The sequence below is a fragment of the Lissotriton helveticus genome, chromosome 10 (genome assembly GCF_964261635.1).
Source record: "Lissotriton helveticus chromosome 10, aLisHel1.1, whole genome shotgun sequence".
Classification (NCBI taxonomy): Eukaryota; Metazoa; Chordata; class Amphibia; order Caudata; family Salamandridae; genus Lissotriton; species Lissotriton helveticus.
Window position 1 is genome coordinate 263342779 of NC_136071.1, and position 16249 is coordinate 263359027.

At 42.8% G+C, this 16249-nt stretch overlaps 1 protein-coding gene across 1 annotated transcript in view; it reads right to left on the minus strand.

Moving 5' to 3' along the window:
* Nucleotides 1-16249, minus strand: part of CRHR2 (corticotropin releasing hormone receptor 2) — a 1496074-nt gene that overhangs the window by 1169716 nt on the left and 310109 nt on the right. Inside the window, exon 2 of the mRNA XM_078665281.1 lies at nucleotides 1593-1686. Coding sequence (XP_078521407.1) covers nucleotides 1593-1686 — 94 coding nt within the window. The remainder of the gene's footprint in view (nucleotides 1-1592; nucleotides 1687-16249) is intronic.

Consider the following 16249-nt stretch of genomic DNA (forward strand, 5'->3'; position numbering starts at 1 on the left):
CGGTGATGTGGGGAGGGGGAGGGGCAGGGTGGGGGTAGTAATCTATGGATTACGGAGCTTTACAGGTAAGTGAACATATAAATAAATAAAACAAATTTTGTTGCGCGCACTGCATCGCATTTGGGGATGCAGTGCACGCAACGAAATTTGTTTTATTTATTTATATGTTTACTTACCTGTAAAGCTCCGTAATCTATAGATTACTACTCCCAACCCTGCCCCTCCACCTCCCCACGTCACCGCCCGGCAGGTACTCCACCTACCGACACCGGCTGCTCACAAGCATTTTGTAGGTGAGTGTATGCCTTGTTTAGGATTAACATACAAGTACTCTAAAACCGGAGCCATCAATTCGCCAGCATTTCCTGCTTAGCTTTTCCTCTGGAGTACTCTGGGCACTTGTCGCAGCAGAAACTCAGAGCATCCTGGGAGTGCAAGTGTAAAGCCAGTGACTAAACTCCAATTGAACCTGTGTGCAAAATATTTAAGAAAGTTTAGCTTTTCACAAAAACCCGACTGATATATAACATTGCATCCTTTGCGTAGTTTTCATAATTTTTGCAAGAATTCCCAGAATTCGTGGGATTAAAACCTTGCCACTTAAATAATGCCTTACTTTAATACTACCTTAAACACTGCTCGCAGAAATAAAGGAGATTTTGGCCAAATGCCCCAGCGAAGTACCCGTGCTCAAGAATGGCACATGACCAAGTATAAAGTGATAAACTGTTTTATTATATTTAACATTAAATATACTCTTTTATACCAGAGGTGTGTCTCTTTAACGAAACTCCACAATTATTTCCATACAAATCCCAAAGTAAAAATCATGATTTATGACAACCTGAGACAGAAGAACTTTTCGGCAAGAACAACAATAAACAAATGCATGTATTTGAAGTATAGAACTTGCTGCGAGTATGCACTTCTGTGGTTTTGCACTTCAACATTTTCATTTTTTCACTGTTGGGTGTGCTTATGTTTTCGTAATTGAAATCAGCATCTTTTGAAGGAAATAAACTGCACACACCGCTTGCACTTATATGCATCCTGTTCACTTCCATTTCTTTTGTAAACAAGTTCGGGGTGTACAAGATTACTTTTCACTGGCACACTGGTCAATATTTATCATTTACAAACTTTAGGAAAGTGCTTATTGATTACATTTCTCTTAAGAAGCACCACTGTGGGAAAACTCTCATGTACAAAGTTATTTTGTAGGTTTTTACCTTGATAAATCATTTTGCTGGAACAAAACAACAAAAACGAATCTGTTTGTGTAGTGTAAAATCTATTGTTGTCGTTAAGAAAAAACTTGCAAAGATTTTCAAAGAATTTCAAAAACCTCCCCAAACTGAAGTCCTACAATGTTGCACACCGCTAGAATCAGGACAATGGTGTTCATGTGTGAATTCCCCCCTGTTTTGGACTTTCAATATATTACATATTTTACTAAAGTTTGGTATAATGTTTTCAACTGCGAGTGCCCCCTGAATTAATACTTGTTAACGTTCCATTTCAAGAACCTCATGCTTTAATCTGATACAAATAATTTCTCAGCAGGATTACATAGTATTGATGTCGAACTGTACCTGTTATATTGTACTGTGCTGATAATGCTTCACAATATTTTTCCAGCAGAAAAGACAGGGACAGGTTTGTGGAGGATTCGCAGCAGAGAACCAACTAGGTGAATGAAAAAAAAACAAAGTTAGAGAATGTACCATACATTGCCTAAATCCATAATCCCAGTGAAACTGTTATCAAATCTAATGTTTTAACTCAAATGTGAACCTAATTCCTGCATGTGAAATTTTGTGTGTGCCTTTATATTTCTGAAAAATAAAATAAAATGTGAACAAAATTGGAGGCACACAGTACCCATATGTCTCATAGAAATGTTAAAGAAAAAGTATAATATTGGAATAGTATAAAGTTTGCAAAATGTACGTAAATCGCAGCATGCGCCTTTGCATTTGCACTCCTGTGTACTTTACATGCATAAAGTAAACATGATAATCAGCACAGGCGAATACACTTCTACGTCTTGCAGTATAAAAAAACATAAAATTGTTGCAAATACAATAAAACTCATGACATAACAATTAAATCTATGGCAAAGCATTGTAAATTCAAATAATAACACAGAGATCAAGAGGTTGAAAAGAAATTAAATGGTCACGGTTTGGACATTCTTGCCCTAAGGTGGATTGACATAATTTCTGAAACAATCATGAGATCTAAAAAAATGAATTATTGAAGCTAATTTCCCTAATGTCCTGACATGCTTAGTGACCTCAACTGTCAATCATCCTAATCACTCTCCAACTCTTCTACTGAACGTATGGCTAGAAATTGTTCTTTATTTGACAAAAACAGGAAAGCCGCAGTCACTCGAGGAGAGAAACAAGTTTATCGGTGGTCAAAGGCACCGTGTTAAGGAAATAACAGGATCATAAAGGAGACATGCTGCAAGCCATCAACGTACTCAGTAAGCACAGCCATTAGGTTTGAAAAAAGTGTAGGTTAGTTTTGTGTACCTTGTATCAGAGCAGTGATATCACCCCGCCATTTTATTATATATAATGTATTGACCCATAAAAGAAAAGCCAGGCATCAGTACTTTTCAAAATGATGGGTGTACAAATGCTGCATGCGGCTCTTTTAAACCACACATGTAGGGTCCATAAATCAATGAGCAGTAGGCTACTATTTTAGTAGGGGAAGGTTAGGACACGCTAAATCCTACTACGTGCAGTATCCTACCACCCATGACATAATAGGTGTAAAGAAAGAGTTCTGGCCAGCCAGAGTTTAAACTGGACTTATTAGGTGTTGACTACATTAGTATCCACACTGCCTGAGAATCCAATTTGCTTGTAGTCTGGTCCATGAAATTGTTACCTGCCGGTTTCCACTTTAATACTGCAAATTCCTTACCAGATTAGGGAACCAACATTTGCAGAGCAGCATCAACAGAATAAGTACCATCTTTCAAAATGTCTAATTCTAGCTATTGATTGATTGTAGGGGAGATATATATGATATTGATTTTAGACTTCATGAAGACATTTCTGTGTCATAAATGCAAACAATGTTGAAGATATAAATACTGAGGTGAAAAAACAGGGGAAGAGGTTTTTTCAAAAACGCATTTATGCAGTTAGATGACCGACATAATATTTCCCCGGTATCCACAATACAATGTAAATTAGATATTCAAATGATGTCATTGTGTACTTTCACCTATTTATTTATTTATGTATTTATTGATTTTTAACATTTGTATGTGACGAAGATTGAAAACAAAATGAACGTTTACATGTATCATGAAATCTCACGAGCATTACTGGCTGGTAAAGTTGTTGAGCTACAAGGCGACCTAAGCAAATAATATAGTCTCTTCACTATGTCTGTTCTGGTCACATGATACTAGGGGGTGTCCAAAAAAGATTACCGCAAAACGTTTTGTTATGTGAACAAGGTCACTCGGTGACCAAAACGCATAATGACCAGGAAACTGTGAGAAAATAAAAGGTAATCGCATTACTACAAGTGGAGTTTGTGCTCTCTTATTTTTGCCGAAAGGAAGTGAAAGGGTGCGTTTTTTGGACTCTGATATATATATATTATATATATATATATATATATATATATATATATATATATATATATATATATTATTAATTTATAATATTATAATTATAATATAATTAATTAATCTACTGTAAATATAATCTGTATATATTGAATCATACGGACTCTGAATGAACTATAACCAGTATTATTGAATTTGAGGAAATGGATGTTGGGTCTGTTCTAAAACAATAAGATTTTCCAATGAAATGGGCAAAGCATTTTGAATGAGTCTCACGTTCCAATATGGCGATCGTACTTGTACATAGAATGTGTTGAAGGAAATTAATGTGTAAAATGAGTTGACCGTGCCCCTAAAGGGTTCAGCTATTTAACAAGCATCTATTATCTTTTCGACCATGTACAGGGTATGTAAATATTGTAAATACGTGTTTTCAGTGAAGGAATTTGATTGAATGCATTGCCTTATCCAGATTTGCACAGTCCAACATGGCGACAACTATTGAATTTCAAGTCCGCTCTCTACCTCGTTGTAAATGTGTAAATATTAACTTCCGCCTCACACACGCCAGCTGACACTGACGAAAGCTACGGCTGAAACGCGTCTGTTTATATTGAGATTGCAACTTCTGGCTGGATGGCTATACTTAGAGATTGCAACTTCTGGCTGGATGGCTATACTTATTTTAAAGCTGCCCAAAGTTCCAGCTCAGGAAGAAATCGAGGTGGGCTCATGTTTCTTATCTCCATTAAACATAGGGGAGCTGTGCAGATCGTAAGCACCACATCCCATAATCTCTTAGCTTGTGAAATAACCTTACCAAACAATGTTAAGATTCTCTATGTGAACTTCTATAATGCGCCTCATGGTATGCACTGTAACGAAAACATTAACGCTTTAGCAAATTTTTTAACCACATATAAGGATAGTCAAACCACTTTTGTCCATTTAATTTTGCTTGGGGATTTTAATATACATTTGTGTCAGCAAAATTGTCAGTACAGGGTGTACACAGATATGGATTGTCTCCCTCAATCTCATTTTGAGCATTCTATAAAGGGGGTTGCGTTAGAAGAACTACTGTCTGATATTGATTTATCTGAGCCAGAGTTTATCGACCCTAATGAACGGGTAGCCACTTACAGCGCAAGAGATTCGAACTCTGTTATTGACTTTATATTTGTGTCCCGAGGTTTGTTACAAAATGTTATTTTTTATAATGCTGTACAAACTACTTTTAGCGACCATAACTTAGTAGTTATGGAATGGGGAGCGTCTCATACCTTTTTTCAACGCCACGGACTAAGAGCCTCGGACCTCTGCTGTTTCCTGCCTGTAACCGCTGCTGCTCGCCGGACCCGCTGCGCGGGTCCCGCTTCGCGGTTGCAGCGTGTGGAACATTGCTTGGGGCTAGTTGTACACCGGCAGGGCTGCGAGGGTAGAGCGGGTGGACTCTGTGTTCCAGGAGTCCCCGCGCGCCCCTGTCAGCTGGGCTCCTCTCCCTGCCGGCCACGCCCCCTAGTCTACCTTAAAAGAAGCAGCTGTTCCCGCGGCGCGGGAGCGCGCGGGAGGGCGCCGGGAGAAGCCCGGGACAAGGGCGGGACCGTCTGTGGCCGTCCGGGCCGCAGGAGGCCGGGCTGGGCCCGACCCCTTACTTCTTGCAGATCGGAGGATAGTATTTCGACACAAGAGTGACATGGCAACAGAAGAGGCTACTCCGGGTAAAAATTCGAAATTACGCAATGGCTCACTGGAGAACTATTTTCCTAAGAAAAGCGAGGGGGAAAAGGATGCTATCTTAGCAGAGCGTAGGGCTGAGCGGCGCCGCTCAGTCGAGATCATGAAATGTAGACCCCTCCACGATAGTCTTCATACATTGAACCGGGAGGGAGACTCGACTGATTTAATTGATTTGAGCGAGATTAACACTAGCCAAGACGGAGTTCCTTTATTGCTTCGTGACTTTGCAGCCACCCCCGGAATTCCCGCGGAGGACCTCGTTAACGACTCACCCACCCCTAGTTGTAGCGGTGTTAATGAGACTTCTAAACATAAGCAGCATAAAGCAAAGCCCTTTCCTGTAGTTCAGATCCACCGCCCACCCCCTAGCAAAAGAAGGAAGAAACTCAGGGTGGCACCAGGCACAGCCAAAACATCGCACATCGACTTTGGGAAAGGGACTAAAACTATTTTTGCATGCGAGGCGCCATCAGTTGTAGAGCAGGATCATACTTCCGAGGGTGCAGCTATACCGACTCTTTGCCCCGTTGTTGTGGACGCACAAGATGTGGCTCCAATTAACAACGATGGAGCGAGCCCATCTGTTACTTCACCTCAACTGCTCTCCTCAGTGACAGGGAATTTGGAATTCCTGTTGAGATCCCTTCTCCGCCCTATTAATGAGTCTATTAAGAGGGTTGAAATTAGATTAACCATACTGGAAGCCGCCATAACTAGTTTGCCCACTGCAACCATTAATAAAGGGAGTGGGGCGGTGCACTCTACAACCCCGACAGGGCCCCTTCCCATTATACCCCCAAAGGTTCCTGGAATCCCATCTGCCCCCACACATATTAAACAAAGTAGTCAATCCCAGGGCAGACCTGATCCCCCTCCACAAAATCCATCGCCGTCTAAGCATTTAAAGGCAGCAGTTACTGTATCGAGTGCTGTTCCAACTAAACCAATCCCAAAGGCTTCGACTAGTAACACTCAAAATGCACATCGGGATGGTGAAAATAGTAGAATAGCTCATAAAAGGGTCCCACAAGTTGAGATCCCTCCGGAAGCTGTGCCTTACGTTGTGATTTTAACGGGGGTGCCTCAGTTAATAGGCAATAAGAAGGAGGGTTATGTTGACCTTAAGAACAAAATCATCCACTGGCTGAGGTTGCATAGGCCGATAGCGCCGAATATAGACGGGGACATAGTTCATGTCAGAAGGATTAACTGGTTGGGGAGTACTAAGAAAAACATAGAGGGAGATTTAGTGGTGGTTAATTTTAGAGACCCTCGGGCAGTTGATTACATCTTAAACTGGCCACCCGGGAACGGGGAAACCGGTATCACCCCACGGGCTTTAACATTTTTTTATCCCAGGCTTGAAGCCACTATTATTAAATATGCTAACAGACCTCAGTCTTTCAGGCCGCCCCCTTCAATTCCCTATAGTAATAACCATCACCAGTATGGGCAACAGTCCGCCAGGGTGCCTGATCTACATCCTGCCTGGTCTACGGTTCCTTATAGACAATCGTTGAACACGGGCCCCAGGATGAATTACTTGATACCGTTTACCCCGTTGGATACTCACAATCGGTTTTCTCAGCTGTCAGGGCTGGAAGACTGCGATTGAAGTTTGGGGTCGGGGGGGGGGGGAAACGATTTTTATGAAGCAGAGGAAACTGGATTAAACGGAGGGATTTTAGAAGCAGGAGTAGTTAGTTTTCCATCAGGCCATACGGCCATTATTACTGAGCTCAATGAAGACTCTAGGCTAGCCGGGCCTCTATCTACAATGGCTGGTTGCTCTAAATCCACCACTTCATTGGCCAGGGAGGGGGGGTGTTTTGCAGTCAGGGTGGTTGATGCGAGTCTGACTGTGGTGGGTAATACTTCTATCCCTAGAGGACAACGAGTAATAAACCTCCTTTCCTGGAATATAGCCGGGTTAAAGAGAAAACTGGACATCCCGGAGTGGCATTCATTCATTGAGCAGTTTGATGTTTGCCTCTTTCAGGAAACATGGAGCTTAGTTCCGCTACACAAATCGGGGTATACCACCCACTTCGTGCCTGCTGTTAGCAAAGGCAAGGGCAGACCAGCGGGTGGGCTCACCGTTTGGTTAAAAATAGATCTGAATTGGGGGGTCACATGCCACAATGTGGAGTGTAATGATCTACTCCACCTTTCGGCAAGAGGACGGGAGGATGCAGCCAGGCTCGATCTTCTTAATGTTTACGCTAGAGGGACATCGGGCGACTCTACCTCCTCGACTCTAACAGCTCTTGAATTGGCCTTAGCCAACTGCCCTTGCTCGGCTAAAATCCTGGTGGGGGGTGACTTTAATTGTACTTTCGAACCCCTCCTTGGAGATGATCCCCTGGGAATTGAAGAGGAGGATTCGAAATGGTCCATTCCAACGCTCTCCCTCCCCCCTATAAAGAAGTGGTCACCTAGGGCCATTCAAATGAACGCACTGACAAGGGATTATAAATTAAGAGCCCTTAATGGCAGGACTCTATCTGACCTGTCAGGGGCAGTGACCTTTAATAGACTCTCAGGCCCGTCCCGAATAGATTACATCTTAATGGATGTTGGATTCTGGGCGGACCTGATTGATATGAAGGTCTCTCCTAGCCAGGATAGTGATCATAACCCCTTGTGCTGTAAGTTCAATTGGGGGGTCTCTAATGCCAGGGGGGTGAGTGACTCCTTAAAATCAACTAAAGAGGTGGTCCCATGCAATAATAACCGTAGACTAAAATGGGACAAGGCTAACCTTAAGGAGGATGATATGAGTACTATTAAAACCCTGATTGAGGGCTTGTCCTCTAAGTTAGAGATCTGGGAGGGAGAAAATTGGTCCATTAATCCCCAACACCCCTCACTTGACTTTGTCTATAAATCGACAATAGATCAAGTTGGCCAATTTTTCGTTTCTAAGGGGAAAGGTATTAGGGCTCCCGCTAAACCCTCCACTCTTTGTAAACCATGGTATACTGAACATTGTAAGAGCACTAGGAAAAACCTGACTAGAGCTCTGCTTTCGGGTGACCCCGTACTGGTTAGAGCGGCCAGGGGGGATTATCTGAAAGCATTGTATCTGGCCAAACGGGAGTGGGAGGAACGACACTGGCAGGAACTCTCCTCGGCTGTGAGCAGCAGGAACTCAAACCTCTTTTGGGATTTGATTAATAAAACAAGGCAGGGAAAATCGCAACCTCTGGCTGTTCATATAACTAGTCAGCAATGGTTTACTCACTTTTCAGCCCTATATGGCGACTTAGAGGACACATCGAGTTCTGGGGCGAATGGGTTGGGCGTTGGGGTTCAACCGGATGAGACAGTCTTGTCATTTTCGTCCTCTGAAGTAATGATGGCAATCAGACACCTTACCCCTAAGAAAGCCGCTGGGCAGGATGGGATCCCCGGAGATTTGCTGATAGCTGAGCCTGAAGTCTGGGCCAAACTAATTGCCAGAATAATAAATCTAATCATGAGGGGTCACCAAGTACCAGACTCCTGGAAAGGAGCCGAGGTAGTTACTGTGCACAAGAAGGGGGCAAGAGATGACCCTGCGAACTACAGACCCATTAGTCTGATTGACATCATCCAGAAAGTGGTTGGCAGGGTCATCATCTCGCGAGTAGATGACTGGATAGAGGAGGCTAGTGTTCTTTCCCACTTACAAGCGGGGTTCAGAAGGAAGGTTGGCACGATGGACCAGGTCTTTCGTTTTTTTGCAATCTATTGGAAGGCGGTTACCATCAAGAAAGGCAGTTTGTATATGGCCTTCATAGATCTCAAGACTGCATTCGACCTGGTCCCTCGTGCAAAACTTTGGCAAATACTTGGTGAAATGGGGTTTCCCAGTAGTCTTCTGTCCCTCATAACGAAGTTGCATGAGGGGAATTATGCACGGGTTAGATGGGGATCGCAGGGACAATTAACAGATAGGATCCCTGTGCGGAGAGGAGTACGCCAGGGCTGTGTTATGGCTCCGACCCTCTTCTCCCTATTCGTAAACGGCGTGGTGGACCATCTGAAGGGGGAAGAGACGGATGCCCCATCCCTGGCGGGGGAGAGAATCCCCACACTCCTCTTCGCGGACGATACCCTATTAATTTCCAAATCCCCGGTGGGCTTACAAAAACTTTTGAACCTGTTTAGCTCCTTTTGCACTACTCGAGGCTTAACCATCAATACATCGAAAACCAAATTGATGGCTTTTGCCCCCTCAAAAAGATTTAAAAATCATTTCGTGCTTAATAGTGCCCCCCTTGAGCTGGTCACTTCCTTTGACTATCTAGGAGTCCGGATAAATAGTCGTATGACCTGGAAAGATCATCTTTCCAAAATGCTACTTAGTCATCATCGAGTTTCCGGGGTGACGTTGAAGGAACTCCGGGAATCAAGTAGTAAACCGGTCTCTCCAGTTATGGCCATCTATGAGGGACAGATACTACCGGCAGCACTATATGGCTCTGAACTTTGGGGGTTCGAAGGGGTTTCAGACCTGATGGTGGCGGAAAACAACTTCTTCAGGAAAGCGGTTGCTCTTCCCGCTTCAACCCCAATGATCCCCCTAAGACTAGATCTGGGCAGAAGATCATTAAAAGACCTGGTGAGGCTACGCCCGTTGCTTTTCTGGTCCCGACTAAGAAGAACTGTGGAGCTTGCCAAGTATGCAGATGGGTTGGACGATTTACTCCTGCTGGACACATGTAATAAAATAGGATGGTTAAAAAAATTGAAAGATCTGGCCTTTAATCTGGGACTAAGAGAGGCATGGGAGTCACAATCCCCGCCACCTAAAGCTGTTATAAAAAAACTTTACTGGGATTGGGTACAGAGTAAGGCCACGAGGGCTATGAATGTGGGTTCTCTTACTGACCAATTTTTATCAATTAAGTGTGTGAGGAAATTGGAACCCTTTCTAGACCTGATAACTAAACCGCTGGATCGAGCACTGTATCTGAAATTGCGTTATGGGATTCTCCCGGTGCACGAGTTTACGGCAAGATGGTCAAACTCTGATGCCCTCCCGCGTACCTGCCCTGGCTGTGCGGCTCCAAAGGAATCGGTGGCCCACCTGTTTTTTGCATGCCCAGCTTACAAAGGGGCGCGGAAATCCTGGCTGAAACCCGTCTGCAGGGAATTAGGGTTGAGGTGCCATAGCCAGGCACTTCGTGTCCTCTCTACAGACTCTTCATCTGCCCTTATGATCTGTGGGGTGGCTAAATTTTTGGGAAATGCATGGTTGATACGCTCCCGTTTATTAAATTGTTCCCGGGGGGCTTTTTTAGGCCGTTCTTAATCCGGATGAGCTGTAAATCTTTGAAAAGGACTTCTCCTTGTTTTTATTGTATTTTATAATCTTTTATTGGTAAATTGGAACTGTATATGTTTATGCATTCTTTTATGGTGATAAAATTGCCGAATAAAGATATTATTACTAGTTATGGAATTAAGTAACAAAAATTTAGCAATACTTGCCACAACTACAAAGACCGCCGCACAACTGGATTTATTGGTGCAAGACCAGGGGAGGCGGGTCAAGTGGGGTAAAATTATCCCAGAGGATTTTTTCTGTGAACTTACCGAGAAGGTGGGAGATGAAATCAACACCTGCCTGGATCCTCTTAGGTTTGGAGGTGATATTATTACCTCCTTTGATATTATTTGTAAACAAGTAAGCCTGATTTTAACATCTAAGACGAAACACAAGGAGCAAAAACTGCATGGGTGGTTTGATGCAAAATGTTCAAAGGCCCACAGAGATTTATTGACAGCATTAAAAAAGTCACCCCGGGATACCGAAGTAGTGGCTAGATTAAGGAAAAATTATAAATCTGTTGTAGAGATACGTAAGAAAGAGATTAAGAATAATGCTTGGGACTCACTCTATGACAGGGCCACCCTGAAGGATAGTTCCAAATTTTGGGAAATCATAAATACACCCTTGTTCAGCGAGAAGGAAAATTCCCCGTTGGAACTAAATATATCGGAAAAAGACTGGTTGCTCCACTTCGAAAAAATATATGGGAGTAATCTACAGATAGACCCATTTGTACCGACATTAAGTGAACAACCAGGGCCACCTTTGCGTTTTACCATTAAGGAAGTCCTAAAGGCTATTGAAGATACAACTGCCCATAAAGCCCCGGGCCCAGATGGGGTCCCTGCAGACATGTATAAATCTAATCCTTCTATATGGTCAATTGCCCTTACAAATATTTTTAATATAGCCAGCATTGACAAAAGTAGACTGCCTTCGACCTGGTCACGGTCTATAATAGTCCCTATCTTTAAGAAGGGCCAGAGGGGGGACGCAAGATGTTATAGGCCGATATCATTGCTGGATTCGTCTTTTAAAATACTAGGGAAGGTGATCCTAAATAAGATTGCAACGTGGGAAACCGGTAATGATATCTTGTGCGATGCACAGTATGGTTTCAGATCTGGCAGAGGCACTGAGGACCAGTGCCTCAACCTACAACTAATAGTCAGCAAATACACTGTGGCTGCAGGGGGGTCAATCTATCTAGCGTTTATGGACCTGTCCACAGCTTTTGACCTAGTTAATAGGTCAAAGCTGTGGACCATGCTCCTGGATATGGGCCTAGACCAGGCACTGGTGTACTTCATGGCCGATCTGCATAGGGACCTGAAAGCGGCTATACGCATGTCACAAGATGGGAAGTGCACGGCTGATTTTAAATCTGGGAGGGGAGTACGACAGGGGTGTATTTTGGCCCCAATGTTATTTTCTTTATATATTAATGCATTAAGTGCTAATTTGGTGGCGGCATCTGCAGACGTCCCATGTATGGGGGGTACTAAATTACCAGTATTACTATATGCTGATGATACAGTGCTGCTGTCCAGGACTCCCATAGGCTTGCAACGCCTCTTAAACTCCTTTGGGAATTTTATGCAAAACCTGGAACTTGTAATTAATGTGGAGAAATCGCATGTGATGTTTGTGGGGAAAGGGAGGAACAATACCAAGACGCTCTTGTGCAATGGCTCAGTAATATCAAAAGTAAGAATCTTCACATATCTGGGTGTGGTGTTTGATGACCTGGGTAGCTGGGCCCCCCAAGTGGCAAATAAAAGAGTAGCAGTGAAAAAGTCATCGGCCGCAATACTTGGCTTTGCAAAAAGATTGGGTGGGAAACCTCCTGAGGCCATTTTGGCGATTTATAGAGCCAAAACTATGGCCATAGCCAGGTATGGGGCAGCAATCTGGGGTTATAAAGATCTAACTTTGATTCAGAGAGAGGAAAATAAATTTTTACGATCTCTCCTGGGCCTTCCCCAATCCACTTCATCTTTTGCGGTCCATGTAGAGCTGGGTATGGGCTATATTGCGGACATGTTAAACATGGCACCGCTTTTATTATGGATCAGAACTTGGCTTAACCCCAAACTTACACTGAATCATAAAATTATTAAGGATTGTTTGGGGCGGGATAGAGTGGCTGATATCAAATGGTTGGCATACATCAAATCATCTACTGCACTCATGGGTCGTCCGGAATTATACTCAAATCCGGAAAATTTGACCAAAGATGATATTAATTGGGTAAAACTGAATTTCATTAGGTCCCGTGAAATGGATCGAGAGTCGATTGAAATCTCTAAACCAACAGTAAGATCACATTTTTTGTTGATTAATTCAATGTCAATGCAACCATACCTGACTGTTGTTACACGTCCTTACCATCGTTGGTTGCTAACCAAATTTAGATTCAATCAGGCACACTTTCTGTTGGGAAATTATGAAAATTGGTGTTTGCCAATGGAAAATGCCCCATGTGAATGTGATAATTTTTCCGATCAGGATTTGACACATTTTATCTTTTTTTGTCCCTTCTTCTCTGAAGGCAGGGCAAAGTATATCAAGCCTCTTTTGAGGGAAATGGGGTTTTTACAGCTGAAACCAGCATTGTTGTTCTTACAATTAATGGAAAATCATCGGGTGATGTTCTGTGTAGCCAATTTTTTGATTGCATCTATTCGTGCTAAACGGAAGAGACACCATAGGACTCTAGATGGAGTTAATGTAAATGTTTGCCCTACACCTGGTAGTATGAATTAATTTCTAAGTTTTGCTCCAATTTACATATATTTTTTTTTTTAAAAAAGGAATATGAACTATTTCCTGATAACAGTGCAATTATTGTGTGCTAGGCCATTCTATATGCATTGTTAATGAATTTTAAAATGTACAGTGTTTTTAAAGCTTTGTAAGATGTTTTTATGTATTTGTATAGCATACTTTTATGATTTTTATTTAATCGAATAAAGTGAGTTTTGACTGACTGACTATTGAATTGCGCAATAAAATCCTAGATTGGGTTGCATAATACCTGCTATTACGAAGGACGGTGGTGTGTGGCTTGATTTGCATAGTCCTTAAGTGGATGGCAAGTTCGTTTGGAATATATATATATATATATATTCATATTTTCACTAGGAAAAACAAAGGTTACAGGGATGTTATAATTAGGCTCAGATTTCACTTGTACAAAACCAGAGAAATTCAGCAGTTACAGTTAGCTGAGGTAACTATAACTCGCACTCCGCAATGCACTACTTATGATGTCACATATTACATCACTCATGACATGGTTAGTAACATCATAGTCCCAGGGAGGTGGCAGTCCCTGGGGCTAAGGGGGGTGCACTTGGCCCCTGCATTTCTGTGAATTAGCCCTGCGGAGGTGGCAGTCCCCAGGGCTATGGTCAGGGGACCATGTGCCCCCGCTTTCCTTAGTTTTTAGCCCCGGGGATGGTGGCGGTCCCTGGATCTGTGGGAAAGCCTGCACAAGGCCCCCAATCATCATTTTTATTTGCCCCCGGGGCCACTGGCATAACGAAAACTGAGGGGGCCTCCTTGCATGGTAGGTAGAGGGGCCCCTCCAAGCTCAATCAGGAGCTCTCCGACCAGAGTGCAGTGCAGAGGGGGCCCCCCACACTGCGGGGGCTGCAGGGGTCTGTGTTATGCCCCCACCCGGGACCTGACCGATCTGGGAGCCTAATTAAAGGAAGCGCTGGAAGCTGCACTTCGTCTTGTAAAAAACATTGGTGGGATTCTTGGATCCATTACGATTCCCATCCTATTTTTGTCTAAACCCTAGGGTGTCAGGGTAGTTCTACCCTGCCTCCTTTTTTTTAAAAATGTTTTTTTCTTGTCACAATGTTCAACAGAGTCACAAGATGGATGCCAATACTTCCTGGTTCGAAGTGTTGGCAGACAATCAGATCTTAGGCACGATATCGGGAGGGGTTGAGGATCCACTGTGGCCACAGTTGTGCATTTGAGAAATCTTTTAATTTCTCAGCAACTACTGAATGGATTCACACCATTTAATGAAAAGGACACTTTCTGGACCAAGCGCTACCTTTCGCCAAATTAGGTGTAATTCCGTTCAGCAGTTTGCAACTGTAGCAGGGTCTAAAGTTTCCTATGGAAATTGACATGGAGAAAAAGTGTTTTGAGACCCTCTTTTTCTCTGCCCCCGCTTAACGGACCACCCTGAAATTTTCAAGACATCCGCTGAAGTGTGCATCAAATTAGTTTTTAAATTTCACAAAGATTCGTCAAACGACGCCAAAGTTATTGGCAAATGAAAAAACACTCTTCCTATGGAAACTGCATCCTAACTATAATCACCTACTGGCAACCAATTCATAAGGTTAACTGCATGAAATGGCACGCCAGACATATTATGAGTAATTCGCTGTTTTACAAGCACTGTGCTCAATGGGTGCCTTATTATGTTACTCAGAAAACACTTGGTAGACTACCAGGAAAGTGCACAAGTCTCGTAATAATTCTAAAGTAACTTTACAATTCTTGTGCTATATTTTGCAAACTGAAATTCCCACTATTCAGAGATTATAAGGATATACTATGGATATGAGACAAAAGAACGTAATCAGAAATAACATGAGTTTTTAATAATGTGATGTAAAGCCCATCATTGTCCGTGCCCCCTAAAAGCTCTTTTATGTGAAAATATAAAATGCCACTTGTTAGCATGATTTGTCAAGATGCTGTAATCAGTCCAGGAAAAGTCAATAGGATATGATTATTTCACAAGATCTTAGTGTGCTTCCAATTATATTTGCTCATACTTTTCAGAATTAAACCAATAACATTTTCATCAATGTGCGGTGAATCTAGGACTCATCATGGGTTTGGTCGACTTTGCAAGCGTTAGGCCAGTGATGATCCCATGGTAAAATCTCTGCTCTCTAAGTCTCCCTCTCATCATACCATTTACACACCCGTTTTTATTTGTCTCTCTTTCCCTGAATGTGTTGGTTTTCCAAGGAAGGTGTCTCTTTTGCTTTCAATATGAAAGGGCACTGGCCGTAAACCGTCTGTGAATCCATTGTTGACTTTCCTGGCCTGCCTCTTTGATGGCATTTTTTTTATTTATTGCATTCATTTATTTACATAGGAGGGGGGTGGGTGCACATTGCCTCACACTCCAGTACTCAGTTTGCCCTGATGCATCATAATAAATGCAGTGCATGATAACACTTTCTTCAGTGTCAGGCTCTAGTTTTTCACCCTTGTTGGTGCAGCTAGTGCTGTGTATCTCTAGACACATGTTTCAGGATAATTGTCCTTCTTCAGTAAAGAGCAACACTTTGTTTGGGGGTGCTGGAGATGCTGCCCAAAGTCTTCTCAGGTCTCAGTACCACTCACTGGGCACAGGTGCATCATCTAGAGCTTCTTGTGCAGCTTTTCCAGCACCCCCCAAAAAAGTGTTGCTCTCTACTGAAGAAGGACAATTATCCCGAAACACGTGTCTAGAGATACACAGCACTGGCTGCACCAAGTGGTAAAAACTAAAGCCTGACACCGAAGACAGTGTTATCATGCACTGCATTTATTATGAGGCATCGGGG